We start from the raw sequence: 20,890 nt of genomic DNA, 5'->3' as shown, positions 1-20,890 counted from the left end.
GGCTATGGATAAAGACAGGCAGGACTTCTCAAACAATGCCTCCCATCTGAATAAAAGAGAACGCTTTCATATTGAACAATACACAGAGGATGATGCTGCATTGATGTTTGCACGGAGGAATCTTCGTGGTCCAGTTTATTATCCAAACCCCTCGTATTATGGAACGGAGCATGTCGTCCAGTGCAGCGGCGTGGCTCATTGACGTGCATTTAATGCAACGGTGTTGTACTGTGAGGAGCGAGCTACGCTATGCTACGCTTTGGCTACACAGACTTGTTAGTGGGATCCATCCATTTTTGGTCTTTTAAATTGCATCTGTGGATCACAAGAAACATTTTAAAATGACACCAGATGTCTCTTCAAGGAAATAGTTATTTAAATGGTTAAATAGTTTCGAAGTGGGGGTTGTAGAAGGTACAAAAAAAAGTGTATTTAGATTATTTCCAGTGCTCTAACGAACCGTCAGACGGACGTTATCTAGTCTCTCTTCAGAGACCCAGACTCCACATCTTACCTTGCAGCAGGCAGCAGCTGGTTAGCGTGTGTTATTGTGTGACTTTGGTGTATTAAAGGATCAGTTGGGTACTTATTGTTGTGCTCCTCTGACTGGATACGCACTTCATACAGCCCAACTACAAACCATCCCGACTATCCCTTTAAGACCCTGTCTAGAGGAGCTCTCAGTCATCAGAGGATGCATGCGCTACCATACCACAGTGCACCTCTCTCGGCTGTACGCTACATGTGACACAGTGGCCTGCTGAGAGACACATTTTCTCTAAAGACAGGCACAGAGGGGAATCGATGGACCCCCTCTCCCCCACCCGCGGTCTCCATTTCTAGTGTCCTCTATTGTTTCTGGCTATATTTTTCGCCATTCATGCGTGTCCGTGCTCACAGAGCAGGAGAAAAGGCCAAATATCGGAGCTGGAGACGCAACGCGGCCATTATCACCACAGCCTTTCGTGCCAACAGTGGACGATACAGAGGCGTGCATTCAGAGCGTTACGTGACGTGTAATTATGCGACGGCATTTATGTCAATGGGTCATGTGTGGAGAGAACAACCACGCTACAGAGAACCCAAAGTGCAAAAACAGAAAGCCTGCGGACTTGTCATGAAGTTTCCAAAAAAAATTCAGACGGTTGATGTTTTGCCGGCTGCGATGCTCCAGCGCTCCGCTGAAGCCGAGCCGTCTCCAGTTGATAATCATCTGCTTCGTGGCGGTGGAGGCGCGGCGAGACGAAGCAGATGGCACTAGTTTTTGTTTTGTTTTTGCCGCGGATGCTTTTCTCTGAATAAAGGAACGCTCTGCTGAATGCCAAGCTCTGTGGGAGGGGAGAGGCAAATTGAAGCCCTCCTGCACCGCGCTCCTCGGCGGGGGAAAAAAAAAGAGGCTATTGTTGTGTGTGTGTGTGTGTGTGTGTGTGTGTGTCTGTGTGTGCGTGTGTGTGTCTGTGCTCCAGTGACAGGCGAGTTCTGCTCACTCATTAATGTGCTGAGCCCGGGGACGGACACGCCATGCGGGAAATTCATGACCTCACTTATTTATCCATCCCCCCCCCCCCCCCCCCCCCCCCCCCCCCCCCCATCCTCCCTCAACATGCCTATACGCTGATGAGAAGGGATTCTGTTCCCGCAAAACAACCAGGAAAAAAAACTGTGCGGCTCAAATTCAATTAAAGAGTAATGACTTACTGTTTCCGTTTCCTTTTGGGTTTGTGACCGCGAGAGGGACTCCACCGCGGCGTTAGCCTTCCATCCACCGCGGCGTTAGCCTTCCATCCACCCACCGCGGCGTTAGCCTTCCATCCACCGCGCCGTTAGCCTTCCATCCACCGCGGCGTTAGCCCTTCCATCCACCGCGGCGTTAGCCCTTCCATCCACCGCGGCGTTAGCCCTTCCATCCCCCGCGCCGTTAGCCTTCCATCCCCCGCGCCGTTAGCCTTCCATCCACCTCGGCGTTAGCCTTCCATCCACCGCGGCGTTAGCCTTCCATCCACCGCGGCGTTAGCCTTCCATCAACGCTTCCTGACGACGTAGCGGACCTCGTGAATAATCCACCAACCATTTTTTTTCTTCACAGAAAGTGAAACCGAGCTTCCGTTGGTCTAAATGTCACATTTGGTGGCAATTCAGCGAACAACCGTAATGGGCAACCAGAAGGGATTCATGTCATATAGCAATAAGAGCCTCCCCTCTCAGTCCATTTGAATTTCTTGGAAGAAGTATAATTCAAGTTCAACACAGTTGACCTTAACGGGCTGCCTGAGAGTTATTCTGAATTAAGTATCTTACTGTTAATGGAATATGTTTATGCAGGAGAGCGGTAGGTGGAGCGAAAGGTCAAAGGGCACCAGTGAACAATGGAAAGTAGAGCACATTATGAAGGGAAAGGGATGAGGGAGAGAGAGAGAGAGAGCAGCGTCTGACAAACAGTAACTCTCTCCCTCTCTTCGCCTCTCATTGCCCTCTGCTGTCTCTCCACCGCCGTCCTCCATGTGCCCACTGTGAATCCGCCGCGTCACAGTCGTCCGTGTAATCCGTTACTCGGACCGTCCCCTCGGCGAGATCTGTCCGTTATCGTTTCGTTATCGCTCTCCGTGTGCAAACGGGAAGCGGTGCAGTTCGGATCCCATTTCACACGCGTCGCAAATCAAACCCGAGCGGCGGAGGCTGTTCCATCTTTTTGAAACGGCGCCGAAAGAGCTTGACGAATCAACGGCGTCGGCGACATAGAGGCTGTCCGACGTGGCACGATGTGGCGCTCCTGATTTATGCGAATGTCGTGAGGCCGTCTGAGGCCCGTGTGCTGGACACTGGCACTGGCCAGCATGAATGATTGAGTTGGATGTCAGAAGTAGAACTCTTGCCAAGGAGCCACAGCATCCATGCTAATGGTCTGATGGAGCCTAATCTAAATAAGTGTGAATAAAAGGGCTTTTGCTGTGGGTGCAGAGATGAACGTGGCTGGGAAAATCGCTTCACCTTAAATCAAAACGTCGGCAAGACAGAAGTTCACTTTCACGCGCCTTCCGGCCGCTTAGCTTCCACCTCCATGTCAACCACAGCGTGTGTGTTTGGCGTGGGGGCGAGGGTGTTTCTTTTCGAGGCGCCTCTTCGGGGAGCGCTGTTTGTTCCCGTTGTAGGTCCTCGCTCTCACCGGAGATCAATCACGAGACGCCAGCGTGATGGAGAGGCCCGTCGGAGCTCACCGTCGTTGGCCTCGATTCGGTAAAACAAACACAATACGCAGAAAGGTTCGACACGAGCGAGACAAGGGAGACCACGCCAAAGAATGGTGAATGATGACGATGGGGGGGGGGGGGGGGATGGACGAGCGGGGCAGGAAGAAAAATGATGATGTGGAAGAGATAGAGGGAAGGAAAATGGATGCAAAAAAAAATGATATATATAAAAGAATGACTGTGACAGAGGCGGAGATGCAGAAAGCAGCAGGAGCAGCGCTGTTGTCTGCCTGCGTTAGCCCAGCTGAGCTCTTTGCCCTGTTTCTACTCGACAGCATGTCATCAGTGCCGCCCCGCTCTGTTTAAGACCCTGTTTAAGGACGGTGCAGTACATGGCCATGCGATGACAGGGAGGGGGCCCTGTGAGATATTTAACGCAGCTCCCCTCACACATCCTTTATATTCTATTATGTCAGAGTGCTTCAGCACCGGTGTCGGCCCGAATAATAACCGCTTCTCTGATGCTCACGTCGGCCTCGTAACCCGAGCTCTGCAGCACTCGGCTCGGCTCGGTCGGATTTGATTCAGCAGCATTTGCAAGACTACATATGACAACGCATGCATCGCTCCTTCCTGACTGTCCACATCCCCGGCTGCATTTACCCTTCCCACCAGCACTTCAAAGAGGCATCCGGGTGTGGGCAGCCCCCTCCCCCACACCCACCCACCTGGATGCCTCTGCCAGAGCTCCCACATCAAACCCCTCTCCATTTCATGCTGTACATGTGGAGGAAGATAATGCCACGCTCCCCCGGTTGGTCCAGACCAGGCGCAGAGGAGCGGAGGCCAGAGGTCAGAGGTCGGCTCTGCGCCGGCCCGCGTAATGAATCAGATGAAAGAAGCGCTTTCTCCCGGGCAAAGGAAAGTTCAGCTGCTACAGCGGTGTGTGTTCCTGCCGTCGCGGGAGGAAAATAATTGGCTCGATGTCTCAAAATAATGACGTTTTTGTTTCTCGTTATTACGGCGACTTAGTCCATTATAACCAGAAACTTTTCTCCTCACCACGACACACAAACTCATCCCACTACATAATGATAAGCTAGTACGTCCTAATAACAATAATCTGTCATATTTCTCTTATTTTAGGAGGAACGAGATGGAGTAATTGACAATGACGGACTTCAATAATTTAGATAAGTGCATGTCTGATGCACAGCAAGATTTTGCCATTACAGGGCGCGTTATGTTACCGAAGGAATCCATTAAGCTCTGAAAGAACCTTTTAAAAGCTTGTTAAAAGTTCAACTTCAACTTTTCTGTAAATGCACAAAGCCTTTGAGAGCATCTTCGTGAACAGTTATCTCTCTCCAGACACATTAACCACAGAGCCTCGGTAAACATAACCAAATCATAATGCATCTTCGACTGCGCCATGGGACACATTTTTGGGAGACAGAGTCTTTTTAGAAGATGTTGAATGTGTCATTTCGATGAGAAATTGTTTTTCTCCGTGTAATCTGTCGGTGCGTCATAATAATGAAGATAAAAAACATCTTAAACTATGATTTAATGACAAAAGATATATTTTTTTGTCTTGGTGGCCTCCGCGTGCTGCCGTACGGCTGCAGCCGCACACGAGTTAGCTCTTTCCTTTTGTGTGGGAGGGCATCTTTAAAACGTTGTCTTCTTGCTCCCTCTGAGAATTGGTTTCTGGGTTCACATCCAAATTAAAGCAATTTGGGCTTGACTTTTCATCTTTCTTCTTTTTCTTCTTTTAAGAGCAAAACTAACTCCACGCTCTTGCATTTAAACATGACTTCCGCTTCAATATTTTGAGTGAAAGACATATGGGAATTTCTTTCTTTTGCTGGGAGCATATTTAGCGTGCATGTGTTTTTTGTCTGTCCAATAAATATTTTAAAGTGCGTGAGCAGTTTCTACAGCACTCCTTGAGTAAACCAGACAATAATCAATAATCTCGGTAGAAGACGGAGGTGTCTCTCCTGGCGGTATTTGAAGAGAAAGCCTGTAGAACACACCACATTTCATGTGCATTTATCAGCCCTGAGGGGTCCATTCATTAACCGACTCAGCCCCGATGCAAAACACTCATATTTCGTTCAGGCACCTGCTGCACCCCTGGCAGTAATATCAGGAGGATCCTGCTGTTATCTAACTGCCCTCCAGCTGCATCCTTTATCACTGCAGCGTGAGTCTTGCTGATGTCTCTGACCACACACACACACACACACACACACGCCTTATCACACTGGATGAATGGCGACCAAAAGAAACCCGTGCAGGTCGGCGCACACAAGCAGGAACGGGGGCGTCGTCTCATTTACCTTGATTTACACTTACATTTCGCGTGCTATCTGCATAGGTCAAACACTCTGCGCTTCAGCTACACGCAGCCCCCGTTTGCCATTTATTAAGGTGCCATGTCTGATGTGTGCCGCGCCATTAATGAACCAAGGCGGGGTTTTATGAATACGTAATGATGTTTACTGTGCCATTGGGGCGATTTTTTTTTCTTTCCCCTCTCATTTAAACTTCATAATGAAACCAAGGTTGTTGGCTCAGGAGGTTTGAATGGATATTTAATCACGCCTTCAAGATGGCACAATAATCTGTTAATGGAAACGACAGCACGCGTCAACATGGAAGCGGCACGCAAATTCTGACAGACACACCCGGCGGTGGGAGCTCGGCGTCACCGCACCATGAAGAGCTGCATGTGAATGGATATGGAGGTTTGGCTCATCTGCAGTGCACCGGAGTCTCGCGGGCTGGCGGGGCTCCAGTCCTCTGCTCGCTTATTCATCTCTTTCTCCCACTGCCAACATAGTCTGACACACACAGACGCACACACACACACACATGCATACATTTGGCACATCCTCACCCGCCAGAACACCACCACTCGCTACACACATTGTCATTTATCTAAAACAAACAAAATTCAGAGGCACCACGCGATGGCCACAAAAACAAATTATCCAAATTGACATTTAAATCTCTCCGGGAAGATAAGCGGCGTGCAATGTACAATCAAAGTCCGACCACGATAACAGTTCAACACAATTCAAAAGTCCACCGGGCTGATTCCCAAAGGTGTTCGGGGAGTAGACTCAACTCGACATCCTAAAGAAAAATATTCAGCCATGAGAGTCAATTATGCATACAAATGTGCCACAGGTTTGAAAAGAAATGCTATGTAGATTCACCAGTTAGGTGGTTCAGGGTGCAGAGGAAGTAAATAAATAATCCTGTTAAATAATTCATTGAAATTCATGTTGCTTAGCCTCCAGCCTTGAGAGTATTTAGAATGCAGCCTGCAAGGACCCTGCTTCTGACTTGTGGTGGTGTGTGGTAAGATTATGAAAAACTGTGGGGGGGGCTCAAGCATGCGGGCGCACACACATGTAGGCACTGAGAAATACACATATATATATATATATATGTATGCAGCGTATCATATGTTCTGTAAAATAGTGAAAAAGCATGTCCACTGTAAACATCTTATCCCCCGTTTGCTCCGTTTCTGCCTGGAACGACAGATAGAATCTCGAGAGTGTGAAGAGAAGTTCACGCAGAGCTTCAGGCTGGAGAACACACTGAAGTCGTGGAAGATGGAAGGCACAGAGAGGACTGCAAATTGGATCTAAAAGTCTTCGGCGTAGATGGTCACTAACATCTTTACAGGCAAGATGTAGTGTGCGTACAGTTAAAATGATGTGCCAAATGTTGCTTCTGCATATTAAATATGTGAATAACCGGAGGGGGGGTTGATGATTAAGAGACTTCTGTGAAAACAGCATCTTTAAGCACTTGCAGGGTACAGCTTACATGTTGGCACCGCCGGTCTCTGCTAATGCATATTACCGAGACAACGTTAGCCATTCTTTAGCATTTTCCACCTGTTGGCAGCTGAGAAATTAATGCAAAGGTTTGATTAAATTACAATGAAAAATACACGGCGTGCAAATATTCCCGTTTACTACGATTAACTAGGAGTAAAATAATTGTTGAAATGAACAGAAATACTGGAGGCAGGGCCTTAAAAGGCACTTATTCCAATGATATAATTGGCTGAACCTTTCAGCTTGCAGGTATTTCTTTTAATTACTTTTTCCTGTTAAAATGGCAGCTCACACTTTCCCTGTGTGACAAATGTTTTTGGCAGGATAAATGATACGGAGTGGAAAATCTGTTACACATAACATATTTAGTATTCATGTTGTTCAACAACAATCACGAGTTGGAGTGCAGAGAGGCATTTAAGAGTTCTGAGCAAGTTACAACTAAATGTCCTAAAGCAATACTTCATAATATAACCAAATAACCAGAACAACAGAACCAATTCTAAATAATTATCTCCAGGTCCGCGTTTACAAATTAAACTGAAGTTATGTCAAGAAATTCCAGTTTCACAGGAAAACGAGTGGCGCGGTTAAGCTAGCCTTAGCAGGCCCGCTATCCAGCCTAGGTGTTAAGCTATAAGCTACCGTTAGCCTAGATAAGCCTCTCCTTAAAAGAAACAGTCAATCTGCAGAGGTCAACCGTTAACGCAAACCATCGTGTTATAGCTAGCGGGGACTGCGTTTACTGTGGGTTACATTAGCCTAAGCTAGTAAGCTAGGCTACATTTAGCCAACAGGGCCGCAGCAAAGGCCTGCCCACTAACGCTAACGCGATTTTGAAAGTGAAAGGTAGCAAGTCTAACATGATTTGGACTCATTTGAATTAAGGAACAAGTTGTAACTCGTCCATTTAGAACCACTGTGGACGAAACACAGGCCAACATCAATATTAAACAACATCCACGAGACATACTCCAGTTCAGTTCATTTAGCCATCAGGTGTTAAACATAACACCTCAAGTTGTATTATATTACGATGACTTTAACATCTTTACTCGACATCAAAGAGAATACTGTGCACATGTGTAATGCCTTTGTAACTGCCACACAGTTTAATTCTTTACTCGTTCGTATACACCGTTATGCAGCTTGCTATGTTGGCCAAACACGTGACTGCATTGATGCTCGGGCCTTCCTCCAACTCCTCCTCGTCGTGTTTCATCTAACACACTGCAGGGCCTGAAGGTGGAGGAGGGTCTTGTATTGTTGCCAACATCCACCCTAGCTCTACGATAATGAGCTCTAAGGGCCCCTGAGCCTGACCCAGGCAGGAAAAGCTATCGGTTAAAAATAACATGGTCATGGCCAAAGCCTCACGTGGTGCTCCAATGGTTTAATATAATCTAGGAGCGGCATTGCAAAGAATGCAAATCAAGCTGTGAATCACCAAACGGAATCAGGAAACCCACCAGATATACCAGTGGATGTTTATTCATGACAGGTGAGTTATACACGGTAGGCCTGCGGCCCTGAAGGGAAGCAAAAGCTTATTCAACCAGGACGTTTAACTCGCGGCTTCATAATGATACTTTTAGAGAGCTGTTCAACGCTTTCCATATCTAGTTAGAGGGCGGACGGCTACATTAGAAATGACAACACCATGTTCACCCTGTAACCTGTGTGTGTGCCGCAAACCAAAAGCCTGCATGCTTAGGTGCAGACGTGAGATAATGTATGCAAATGTCATCGGCATAACAAGCTCTCTGCTTATAACAAACGCAGGCGGCAGCAATAACTGGGCACCAAACAACGGAGCCGGTGTCCAACATCTTTCAAATAGTCTGTGGCAGCTCTGACGTGTCATCATTTGGCTTAGCCTTGATGTTAGATCGTTATACTCTGCTGTAAATTTGACGCTGCATTTAAATAGGTGCCTGGATGGAACAGCCACAGCCCCTGTGGTGGTTGTAATCAGAATTATACGGTAATATGGCTGCATCCGTTATTTTTTCCCCCTTTTACCCAGGCTAAATTTCCTGTTCATGGCATATAAGAAGGCTTCTATTCCCAGAGGCCACAGTTAGTCAGACTGCCTCTTATTGTCTTACTGTCGGGTTGTGGTGCAGAGCGCAAACACTGTCACCAACAACCCCCTCCTCCTCCTCCTCCTCCTCCTCCTCCATCTCCATGCTTCTCTTCTCTGTTGGTTCTCAGAGCTATTATTTTTATCTGAAAACCTATACGAGGCAACGGAGAGAAAAGAGACAAGAGAAAGAGATGGAGTGGGGAGGGGGAGGGGGGAGGCACACAGAGAGAGTGGAGCAAGGGAGGAAAACTGTGATTCTTCTGAAGCTGTGATCGATGCAACCAGCATGTGTCTGCGTGTTGCACGTTGCCAGCAGAGGAGGAGGGCTCTATTGATTTGCTCCCATATTTCAATCAAAAAAAGTGGTCTCTCAACCCCAGGTTTTCCTCTGTACTTCTATGAATTACCAGCCTCTTATGAAGTAAAGACGGGGGGGGGGGGGGGGGGGGGGAAGCCAAACGTTAAGCATGTTTGTAAAAAAGGAAAGGAAAAGAAAACTCCTCATGCGGAGACAACAAAAGACTAGTTTGTGAGTGCAACTGGGACATCTTCGGCGCGGTGATGTTTCACCTGGATTTCTGGCTGTTGCTGCCCGACGGCTATAATCTTCGAATCGGTACAAAAGGCACAATCTGATTATTTTTTCTTTTCTTTTTGTACCCTGGCAGGTTAACTGTGTGCACGTTCCCCAGCAGAGATCAGAAATATACAGGTCTGCCGATCACGTGGATTATTATCATGTCGACCGAACCCATCAGGAGGTCAAGGCTAATAGTGTAATGGCACAATTAACATTTGGGCAGACACCTACAGGGGCCTCTGCTGCTCCGAATGAACATCTATGGCAAGTGCTGAGGTGCGTGTGTGTGTGTGTGTGTGTGTGTGTGTGTGCGTGCGTGTGGAGAATGAGTTGCCTCTGTGACCCGCTCTTGTGCGAATGCAGCTCTAAATATAAATCAGACGAGTACGTCGCGCTGCGTTTGGTGTCTTTAGTCTTTGAGGAAATGGGATTCATAAGGGAGCGAGTCAGAGGTTGAATGATGAGCTCCCGCAGGTTTCGAGTGAGACAGAAAAAAAAAACAGACAGAGAAAGACAGGCAGGCAGCAGAGATAATGTGCTCATGGTAAGAAAGCAAAGTAAGCAATAAAAACATAAAAAGATGAAATTATTCCTCTGACATTGGAACAGGAAACCGGCGTGTAAGTCGTGTAGCTATTCTACGGCAGAACGTCTCCCGTTTATTCTGGTCAGCGATGCATGTTTGCAGATTTGTCGGCCTCCCGCAGACAAAATCTGCATCACGACAGGATGGAGCGCGGTCCCGTGTTGTGATTTCCAAATCAGAAATCCGAATCTGAATCCGAGCCAGAATGAGCTCCTCCGAACAGACAGACTTCCCTCCGCTGTAGGTAACAATGTTTTTAGGGGGGGGGGGAGAGAACGCGCACGTATGTGCAGAAATACACATTGAAACCCTTCGCCTGTAACATGGTCAACAAGATTTTTTAAAAAAGAAGAAGAAAGAAACAGCTTCCTCTGAGTCCTAATTGGAAAGAGAGAACAAATCAAATGAGAAGAGATGAGCCGCATAAGAAATAGTTCCACAGCAGTGGGGCAGTGGGCATTCCCCGAGTCACCGGGCAAGTAACTCGCTTTTTGGATCAAAACAGACAGCAAATTGATACAATCAAATCCAAAAAGCGCCGCCGCCATAGGAGATGCAATCCCCCCCCACCCCCCCTCCTTTTTTTTCCTCCATGATGGAGTCAGGATTTGTGTTTCTATTATATTTTATGGTGCCATCGTTTTCCAAACTGTTTCTTTTATGTGCCTCAGAGCCTGGTGGAAAATGGCAGAGAAGCTGTATATCTTTCAACACCAAGGCTAATCTGCAACACACACACACACACACACACACACACACACACACACACAGTTTATTTGCCGCTGCGTGTGTCATTGTAGTTGCTCTAATTCATTTGCTATTTAAAAACGGTGAATAGCAGCGACAGTGAAACCAAATAAACTCCGCCAGCACTTGGCAAGTTTGTTCTACTAGTAAGAGGCACAATAACAGTTTTTAATCCTTAAAATAGAGCCTTAATGTGAGGAGTCACGCTCCCGCGCGTCCCGACGCGCTGTGATGCACTCCTAACCGAGCAGTTGAGTGGCGTGACAACGCTTGCCGGCTCGTGAGGCGGGGAGCGGAGCTGCAATCAAGAGTGCAAATAATCAGATTGTAAACCGAAGATTAGGAGAAATATCAAAAGCTGCCATTCGGAATATCAACACAGAAATGTGAAATTTAATAAAACGCTCAAATTTCTTTTTTTTGGCGTTTCAGCTGTCGAGGGGGTGGGGGGGGGGGGGGTTTGGAAAATGAAAGTTTTTTAATTAGTATGGGAATACAGAAAAAACATCCTCCCAGTTTGATTGACAAGTGTACGGTTTTACCACTGTAGACAGGTCTCTCTCTCTCTCTCTCTCTCTCTCTCTCTCTCTCCCTCTCTCTTTGTGTGTGTGCTGTACACCTCTCTCGCCCTCGCCCCTCTCCCTTGCTTACTAATGAGCCGTGAGATTGACAGCTGGATTACTGGGCGGGTTTGTAATCCTTTAATTTCTCCATTTAAGATAATCACTCTCTGGATGGAGCGCTGCCTTCAAACACACAGGCACAACACATACTGTGTTTGCATGTAAATAAACAAACTGTGTGTTCACGCATTAGGCGAAAGCGAACAAGAAAGATGTGGTAAAAACCAGAGCATGCGGGCGCCCTCATCAAACATGGATTCCAGGCTGAATTAATCCAAAGGACAAAGTAGAGCACAAGCTGCTCTCTGGCGAGGGACCTTTTTGATATTGGAGTTTGTAGAACAAAGGCATCTTGACAGTGCAGTCTTTTAATTAAGGCGATAGAATAGCAAAAGCCCCTTGGCTTCAGAAATGGCTGTAGAATACAGCACAGAGAGGCCCTCTGGAGATGCATTCAGCAGCTTAGAAGGATCTATGTGTTGAGTCGAGCCAAACGTAAATCATTTTGATTGGGCCGTGTTTTTCATCTCCGCCGGTGCCGCAGACTGGGGATACGAGTGTTGGAGAACATCAGAGGTCAAGTGGCAACGCAAGGTCAAACCGCTTGGCCGCGATCCATCAATAAAGTGTCACTCTGAGCCCCCGACTGGGGAGGGGGGGGAGGAAACAACAACAACAACAAAAGGTGCGGCTGAGCATGAGGTGGAGGTTCTCCTGGATTCTCGCAGGGCATGTTGTAAAATGAGCACATGGCGATCGTAACGGTTAAAGGTTCAGTGGGCAGGCGGCTGCGGTACGTGTTCGCTCGAGGCACGAGGGGTTGGGCATCGAACAAACGGGCAGCGCTAACGAGAACAGCGGCTTCGAGGAAATTCCAAAGTTGTCTATGCCGACGTGAATGAGCTCCCCATCGGGAAAGTCTCTACATCTTCCGCCTGGAAACCAAAAACACATCTTTTCCGACTATACCTTGAATAAAAACAGATTAGCACTTCAGTGGCACTTGAATGGCACTTACTATGGTATTACTTATGGTATTACTTGTGGTATTACTTGTGGTATTACTTATGGTATTACTTATAGTATTACTTATGGTATTACTTATGGTATTACTTATGATATACTATGAGTTTGTATTCATGGTTGAATGCAGTTATTGTAAGTTAGCTAAATGACATGTAATGCAATGCAATGTGTCGTCTTCTTAGCCGGCGTGCTAACATTAGCCGCAATTAGCGCCGCATCAGGTACTTCATGGCCATATCGACACGATGGTCGTTTGAAGCGAGAGAGACGGAGAAAGAACATAATACATGAAACAAAGTATAAAACTGGTAATAGGTAACACCCACACCCATAAAATAATCACACAAGCATTAAAACGAAATGGGTAAAAATAAAATCCAACGCATTGGAGCGCCGTAGATAAAATACCGGCACCTGTAGGGAAAGCAGCAGCAAACGGCCCACGAGATAAAGGTTGCGATAGCTTTGTGGTGTTCAGCTGTGAGCCGGATGGCGACGGTGACGGCGTGGGACCCCACCGGCTTCCCAGTGGCTTGATGGCGGTCGACTGGAGAAACTAGCTGGCAAAAAAGGTCACACGGGTGGATGAATAAAAGTCAAACGTGTCAATCCTGGCTTTGTATCTCCCAGTGTATTTTATTTCTCGGAGGAAGAGAGCTCGGGAACGACTCAAAGCATATCGCGGCTTTGAAGAGCCGCAATTTCAGACTGGTGATAACGGAAATGGAAAATGTGTTAAAAGTGAGATTTTTCCGCATTACCTCCTGACAGGAGAGGTCTGCACTGAGCTCTTCCTCTCCTCTTTTCACGTTCTGTTGCTAGGGCTGCTGCAAAGCCCTGTCTCCTTTTCAAATTAATTGTAATAATAATTAAGCATCCAATAATTCACCTTAATGACGCTGAAAGCGTGCATTGTTGTCGTGAGAACGCAAAACAAGCGGGATGACATGCAAGGGAATAATTTGTGCTGAAGAAACACCACTTTCATGTACATCCTGCAGGGGGGGGGGGGGGGGGGTGTATTTGTAATGAACTGGTAGATGGTGGCTTACACTTACAGATAAAAGGTGAAGCAGACGTCTCCTGGTGGGAAATGTGTTCATTTCTGACCATTAAGAGTCTCGATCAATGCCTCCGGTTGTTGAAGGACACCGATATGCAAAGCGCTAATACACATTGATTGTTGAGGGAAGGGGCGGCCAATTAAAAGAAGGTTGTTTTGGTTTCTTTTGATAACTAATGCAAAAAGTATTCACAGAACACAAGGTCGCCGCTTTATTCGCTGCTTTCTTAGCTAGTGCACGTGGAGAGAGAGAGAGAGGCATCCTTCAGGAGGGTTAATCTGTAATTTGGGAAACATTTTCTAAGAAATGAGGAAGAAACACCACTTTAAGCTTCGTCCACAAATTTTCTTTTCTTTCCGTTTCATAAATTTGCCCTTGTCTCAACTCCAGAAGAACAGTAGTCTCTCGTTCCTCGTCCAACAGTCTTTTTCTTATCTGTTAATCCCTTGCCAAGGACTCTCTTCTTTTTTTTTTGGGCTTACACCATCAGAAGTGCCTGCCTTCTTCTCTCCCCCCCCCCACCCCCCCCCACCCCCCCCCCCACCCCACCCTCATAATAACCCCATGATTTAACCCACAGCCGCCAGCTCTCGCATCCGCATGAGCTGGCGGCTGAGGTCTGATGAGGTCTGATACCATCGCGGTAAGCTCCGTTTGAAGGTCAGAATTCAGGGCACAATTAGCCCACCTCTGTTTTGTCAGAAAAATGTAGATCCGCTGCGTGATCTCACCGGGGCGGAGCGCCGACGGAGGCGCTTCGAAAGGCGCGGCAGGACTCCGCCGGTTGGCTTTCTCGCGTCCGAGCGGTGAAAAACCGCGCTCGTCTCTCTGTGGGCGCCCGATCGTAGAGCGCATGCTATGACCCGGGCGACCAACCAACAGGCTGAAGCTAATACCAGTACACAGCGAGAGGAGCTCAGTGGAGATCACTGTACTAGAACTAATAAAATTTCACATGGAAGCTCTGACAAGAGGCAATAAGATTTCTGCCGACAGCCGGTTTCCCATCTATCAAAAACCCCCCTTTTTCTTTACCTACTACAACCTCCAGCCAGGAAATTACTACAAAACAGGATGAAAAGGATTGCGCCGTGGCATGTACTATATCTTGGGTGGCTTGCTTGATGGAATTGGCTCAGCGCGTGTGTGTGTGTGTGTGTGTCATGTCGTGGGGAGAGTTTGAGGGATATGGGAGCATTGCGTGGTTTTGGTAAGAAGGCAGGTGAGATAAAGAGAAATGATGTGGCTCATCTTCTGCACCTGTATTCTATCAGCTCGCCACAGACTGCGGGTCCTGGCTGCGGAGATGAAAGACTCTCCGGAGGACAAGAGAGATGTTCGTGAGTCAGAGGGAAAATGGCATCCCGCTTATCAAATGCCTGGGAAACGTAATCCCCGCACCCCCCACCACCCCGCACCTCAGTCCTTGGTGCTGGACGTACTTATGAAAGCCCTGTCACTTTGGATAGGAGGTTAGGAGTCGGGGGGGGTTTTCCACAGCACAGCGACCGCCGAGCTGGCTGACTCAAAAGCAGATATGGCTCCGCGCCAGATCGTCTAATTGGGGTCGTGTTACAAGTCATTTTGTGTGTGTAACTTTTAGAGATGGGACTGAACAAAAGGAAATCCAAACGGCGAGAGCGTTGTAGCTGATGTGGAGGCGTGACCCTCCTTCAAATTCACCTTTTAGATTGAAGTACAGCGTCTGCGTTTATTTTTTATTTGATTTTTTTTCAGAAAGGCCCACTTTTAAATTAAAGGCCCTGGAAAGAAAGGAAGCGATGGCGCATTATTTATTTGTATTTTCACAGAGCGAGTCCATCGCCTCTCGATTCAACGCAGGGGACAGGAAGTGAAAACATGCCCGACCGCTACCAGGAAGGGCCTCGTGGAGTCGAGGCGGCGGCGGCGGCGGCGTGCAGACGTCGTACGCTCGTTTGAGGAGCGCCGGCCGTCTGCCAGAAAACATTTAGATGTCATCAGTATTTCTTTCTTTTTTTTTTTTAAATCTCATTTAGCCCAACAACAAAGTGGGCCGTCTGCCGCATTTTCGGGAAAAAAAAAGGCCCGACGGTGGAAGAAAAGAAGAAAAAAATTGAAAGAAATTGATTTCTCTCTCCCAAAACAAGGTTTCTCCAATCCAGCAAATCCGTCAAAGTCATTTTCTTTGTCACATAATCTCGGCGACGTGAAGCGGACATATTCAGTGAAGACGGGTCTCTAAAAAAAAAAACAACAACCACGGAGCAGCGTCGGTTCACCGTCTCTCAGGACCGGCCCGGGGGGAGGGGGGGGGGTCAAAAGGTTAAACTCATTACTGCGGGCTTCTCTCCAATGTGCGTTGACAAGTGACTTAAAGGAGACACCTCCATGACTGAACTGGACTTCAAACGGATTTCCCTTTGTGCCGAGGCCGCCTCCCCCTTGTCCGTGTATCCGAGGTGTCTGTTCCGGCTCTCGGGAGCGAGGTGACGGTTTACACAGCGATGTGCAATCACTGGAATATTTCTTTTTTTTTTCACGGCTTATCTGCCCACAGCGGGAATCTGCACGGACCCGCGACTCGAAGCCAGTCTGTCTGCTCTCCAGTGTGCCCCCCCCCCCTCCAATCCCAGCCCGGCTCTCAGACACACATCACGGGAGCGCGGGATGATTTATTCAACGGAGATTTGGGAGTTGGTTCAACAAAGGTCTTTTTTTTATGGTCAACCACAAAGCAATAACAGCCGCTTTGACCTGTAAAGCCGACAAAGGAGGGCCGAAGGGGAGGACGCTGAATGATGCATTACCATTCAAAAATGACCTTTCAAGTCTTGAGCAGACACTTCATGTTACACTATATAGAAAAGAAGACATTTTAAAAAAGGACCACACCAATATTGTTCTTACTTTTGTTTCAATCCCAAAGGGATGCTGTTTTTTGTTTTAGATTTTTAAATGTTGGTGCAGTAGCATTCGGGTATATATATGGTCGGTTTGTATATGGTTTTGGAGTTTTACTTCTTCCAAAAACAATCAAACTACTTTGTGAGCAGGGAACATCCCACACTGCTGTTGTACTGCCGAGTGCACTTTCTTGGCTATGAATGGTCTTAAGTGTAAAAGGTCGGGAATCATAACATGATCCTTTGTGGGTTGAGAACATGCACCTCCCTCCGAGGTCGCTGTTTTGGTCTTTTTGTGCAGATCAAACTGCAGTCAGGAGCGCCCCCGATGACCTGCGGGTTTAAAGCATCAACCGTGATCTGCAACAACCTCCGCTTTGCGTCCGCCAAACATGTAAAACACTAGTGCGCCTCGGACAAAGGTCAGCGCTTATGGAAAGTGAGAAAAAAACACCTGCGAGCGCGCCGCGCGGAGCGAGAGCCCCCGAGCCATTCGCTTATTCCTCCATCGCGTTCAACCAACTCCGATTTTGGGGGCGGGTTGATATTTTTCTTCCGAAACCAAAAGCGCACGCCCCCCCCACAAGAAGTCCACACATTGTTCAGCGACTGGAAACGAGAGGTCTGGTTGGTTCACGCTGCATCTGCTCCCCCCCCCCCCCCCCCCCCCCCCCCCCCCCCCATCGCTCACTGTCTCGCTCTCTCTCTCTCTCTCCAGGGAGACAACAGCCACGGCCCACAGCGGCCCGGCAACCCCCCCTATCCAGCTCTGGAGCATCCCGGACCCGCCCTCATCTCGTCCCCGGGCCCATTCGTTTTCTTGGAAAGTGACAGTTTCAGGTTACACATATTGTGTCGTCGGTCTTTAAAAAGGGAGGAGGCACCGACACGTGTTATCTGTGAACAACGTGTGGGTCAGTGAGGACGCCCGAAACCCATTTCAAAACCGGCAGAAGCCTTGAGCGCCGAGCCCCTTCAGGCGAACTCGCTCCCCACCGGCCAGCCGCACTGTCCTTGTCAGCCTCCTAAATAACAAAATAACCTCCAGAATAAGCCAATTGTTTTTGCCCGCAGCCGAGGGGGAAAAATGCTCAAACAGCTGTTACAATGAGACGGCCATTTTCCCTCCTGGCAAACCGCATTTCACCTAATAATAGACAAATGGTGTATTTGGCCATAAAGGTGTGAGGGGAGAGCTGAGGTGATTGTACAGCGTTGAGCTGGAGGAACAAGTGTGGAAATAGGTTAGAGGAAAGGAAATGGGAGGAAGTGCAGGACAAACTTAATACTGGGCTCATATTTCTATAAACCGAGTTAGGGAAATCTGCAAAAAAAATGCTGAGGCTGTCCTCATCCTGGAGGTCGGGATACAACGTGTTCTATAGGAGCGCATCCAGCTCACGTCTGAGGTCTTGTTTGTGCATTTGGGACCCCCCCACCCCCCCCCCCTCCCTCCCTCCACGCCCCAGGATGTGAAAGAGTGGGATTTTTATTATTCCCATTGTGGCAAAGATTCACCAGCAAACAGGAGAGACGACATCATTTCAAAGAGCAGGAGATGAACCTCCCACGGCCGTCTCCGGGAGGAAATGGAGCGAACGAAAAAACTGAATTGAATTATTACGAAAAACCAAAAAGAGTAAAAAAAAAAGGGCCGTCAGTGGTAATGAAATACGGGTTTTGGGCTTCCAGCTGCAAAACACAGGCCATTTAAATGATTGGGCTTTGTCAGCCCGCTGCTGAGTCAATCGAAAAAAACAAAGAAAAAGTTACCGATTTGGGGGTTTATTTCGACTGCAATCAGCGTGATTTAGGTGCTCGCTCATGAGTGAAAATCCATATCAGATGAACAGAATGTATTACACACACCGGCTGTCACGTCGTGTTTAATCACATCCCCGAGATTTATTTATTTTCTCAACCCAAGCTGCATCCTCATCATCATCCTCATCATCATCCTCATCATCATCCTCATCATCCTCATCATCAGCAGCATCAGCATCACAACTGGATCTTTCTGCTCGAACGCACGCAAGTCTGTGCTCAAGAGGAGCTGCTTGTGCTGCACAGCCACAACCAGAGTGTGTGGTGACCTTCTTTAGGAGTGATGGAGAGCCCCGCGCCATAATAAATGTCCCCCCCCCCACACACACACACACACACACACACACACACACGTGTGGACACACACTCACTCACTCACTCAATCACAGGTCTGGGGGACACATCTGGGCAAGGGGGAGAAGATAAATATCATCAGCCGACGAATGAGATCCGGCGCCGGCGGCGGGCGCTTACCTTTGAGGATGCTCTGGCCGTGCAGAACGTCTCTGGAGACGATCACCGTGTAGAAGTTCTGGGAGAAGCCCGGTCGGCACGGGGCTTTGAGGGGCTGGCCCGCCTTACTCCCCTGAGGAATAAAACGAGACGGGGCTTGTTAAGCATGGGCAAATTGACTCTGCAGCCACGGGGAGGGGGGGGGGGGGGGTCCACAATCTGATCCCCGCAGCCTTTTCAGAACCTCTTCGGGGGGGGGGGGGGGCGCTACTTTCATAGCGCGTAACAACAACCACCGTCATCGCCACGACAGATGTTCTTCCACAACCTCGCCGAGCGCACGTTAAGCGACGTAAGACACGAGTCGTGGCGATGACACGTGGATGGTGAACCACGACGGCGGCGGCAAGCATGGACATGTTGGACTTTAAACAGCCATACTGCATGCTGACTGGAGAGAGAGAGAGAGAGAGAGAGAGAGAGCACAGAGTGTGTGTGTGCATGTGTGAAAGAGACCAAAGACGCCAAAATGCTTTGATTTACACTGTTGATTTATATGCACATTGCAGCCACACGGCTCCTCCAGCAGGCATTTCATTCCCACACAGAATGCAGCAAACATCCATCACATCCATTTGGGTGTTTTTCCTGAAGGATATACGATGCACTCGTGTTGCCTCGTGCAGGCTGCCCAGTGAAACACACCGAAGCTCAACAAGCCACTGCAAACATCTGAGAGATGGAGCTGATTTTAGAGCCTTTTTATTTATTTATTTATTTTCCTTTCTTTTTTTTGTATCTTGCACAAGTTTGCAGATAAAAGTGAGCTCTAAACCCAATGAGGTTCCATCTGTGTGGAGGGAGAAGTGCGTAAAGGAACACCAAGTTGATCCCAGCCAGCAGGACGAAGCAGCCCCCTCCAGAGACCGCTGTCCTCCGCAACGATGCACTGCAGTTCATTTGGGAGGCTGCAGAACCGGAGTTGACTTTTGATGTGTTCATCTTCTTCATCTTCTTCTTCTTGTCACCGCAGTACACACACATCCCTGACCTTAAACGTCGCCGAATTAAGCTCGATTACATGCATCATGTAGCCTTTAGCGCAGCGCTGCGGGGGAAAGTGAGTAGCTCTCTCACACACACACACACACACACGCACGCACGCACGCACACGCACACACACACACACAGAGAGAGAGAGACACTTGTCGTGGGCTCGCGCAGCGCGCTGCGCCGCCCCGGGTGAGTAAGCTCCGCGGCAGTGCAGCGCTTCCAACCGGAGGGAGAGAAAAAAAAAAAGACGCGTAGAAAACGAAGTCATCTTACCGAGGAGGCGCCCACAAGTACGGCGCACGCCAGGATGACGCAGCCGGCGTTCATCTTTGCGAACTCGCGTGTTTGGGGAGAAGGAGAAGAAGAAGAAGAAGAAGAAGAAGAAGAAGAAGAAGAAGTAGAAGGAGAAGAGAAAAAAAATGAAATAATCAGAGGAAGAGATGAGTGCTCTTCGCCAAAGCGGGCTCGGTAATTCCCGGAGAGTCCCTGTCCCTTCGGCTCGGGTGCTGCGCGAACCACCGTCCCGACTTGTCTGGCTCTAAAAGTGCCGCTGAGGCAAAGAGAGGAGGTGGGGTGGGGAGAGGGAGGGGGGAGGGGGTGCTGCGCTCCGTCCGGAGGAAGCCGGTACCCATTGGATAGCAGCGTCACTACGACCCCTCCTACCGCGCGGCGGAGCAGTGCGCCCCCCCCCCCCCCCCCGTGATGACGCCCCGCGCACTGCTGGGGGCTCTGTGCGGAGGAGAGAGAGAGAGAGAGAGAGAGAGAGAGAGAGAGAGAGAGAGAGAGAGAGAGAGAGAGACAAGAAGAGAAAAGAATAAAACGCATTTTCCGGGCTATTTAGATTCATATTTTTCCATTCAAATGGAGCAAAGGCGGGTCCGGCGGTGTGAGTGACGCGCAGCCGAGCGCGTC

At 48.5% G+C, this 20,890-nt stretch overlaps 1 protein-coding gene across 1 annotated transcript in view; it reads right to left on the bottom strand.

The window, feature by feature from the left end:
• LOC117730908 (cadherin-4-like) overlaps positions 1 to 20,489 on the bottom strand; it is a 172,199-nt gene extending 151,710 nt beyond the window's left edge. The window contains 2 exon segments of the mRNA XM_034532971.1: positions 18,947 to 19,058; positions 20,252 to 20,489. Coding sequence (XP_034388862.1) covers positions 18,947 to 19,058; positions 20,252 to 20,305 — 166 coding nt within the window. The 5' untranslated portion in view covers positions 20,306 to 20,489.
• Between the last annotated feature and the right edge of the window lie 401 nt (positions 20,490 to 20,890).

This window comes from Cyclopterus lumpus, chromosome 5 (genome assembly GCF_009769545.1).
Source record: "Cyclopterus lumpus isolate fCycLum1 chromosome 5, fCycLum1.pri, whole genome shotgun sequence".
Classification (NCBI taxonomy): domain Eukaryota; kingdom Metazoa; phylum Chordata; class Actinopteri; order Perciformes; family Cyclopteridae; genus Cyclopterus; species Cyclopterus lumpus.
This window is presented reverse-complemented; position numbering and strand designations above follow the sequence as displayed.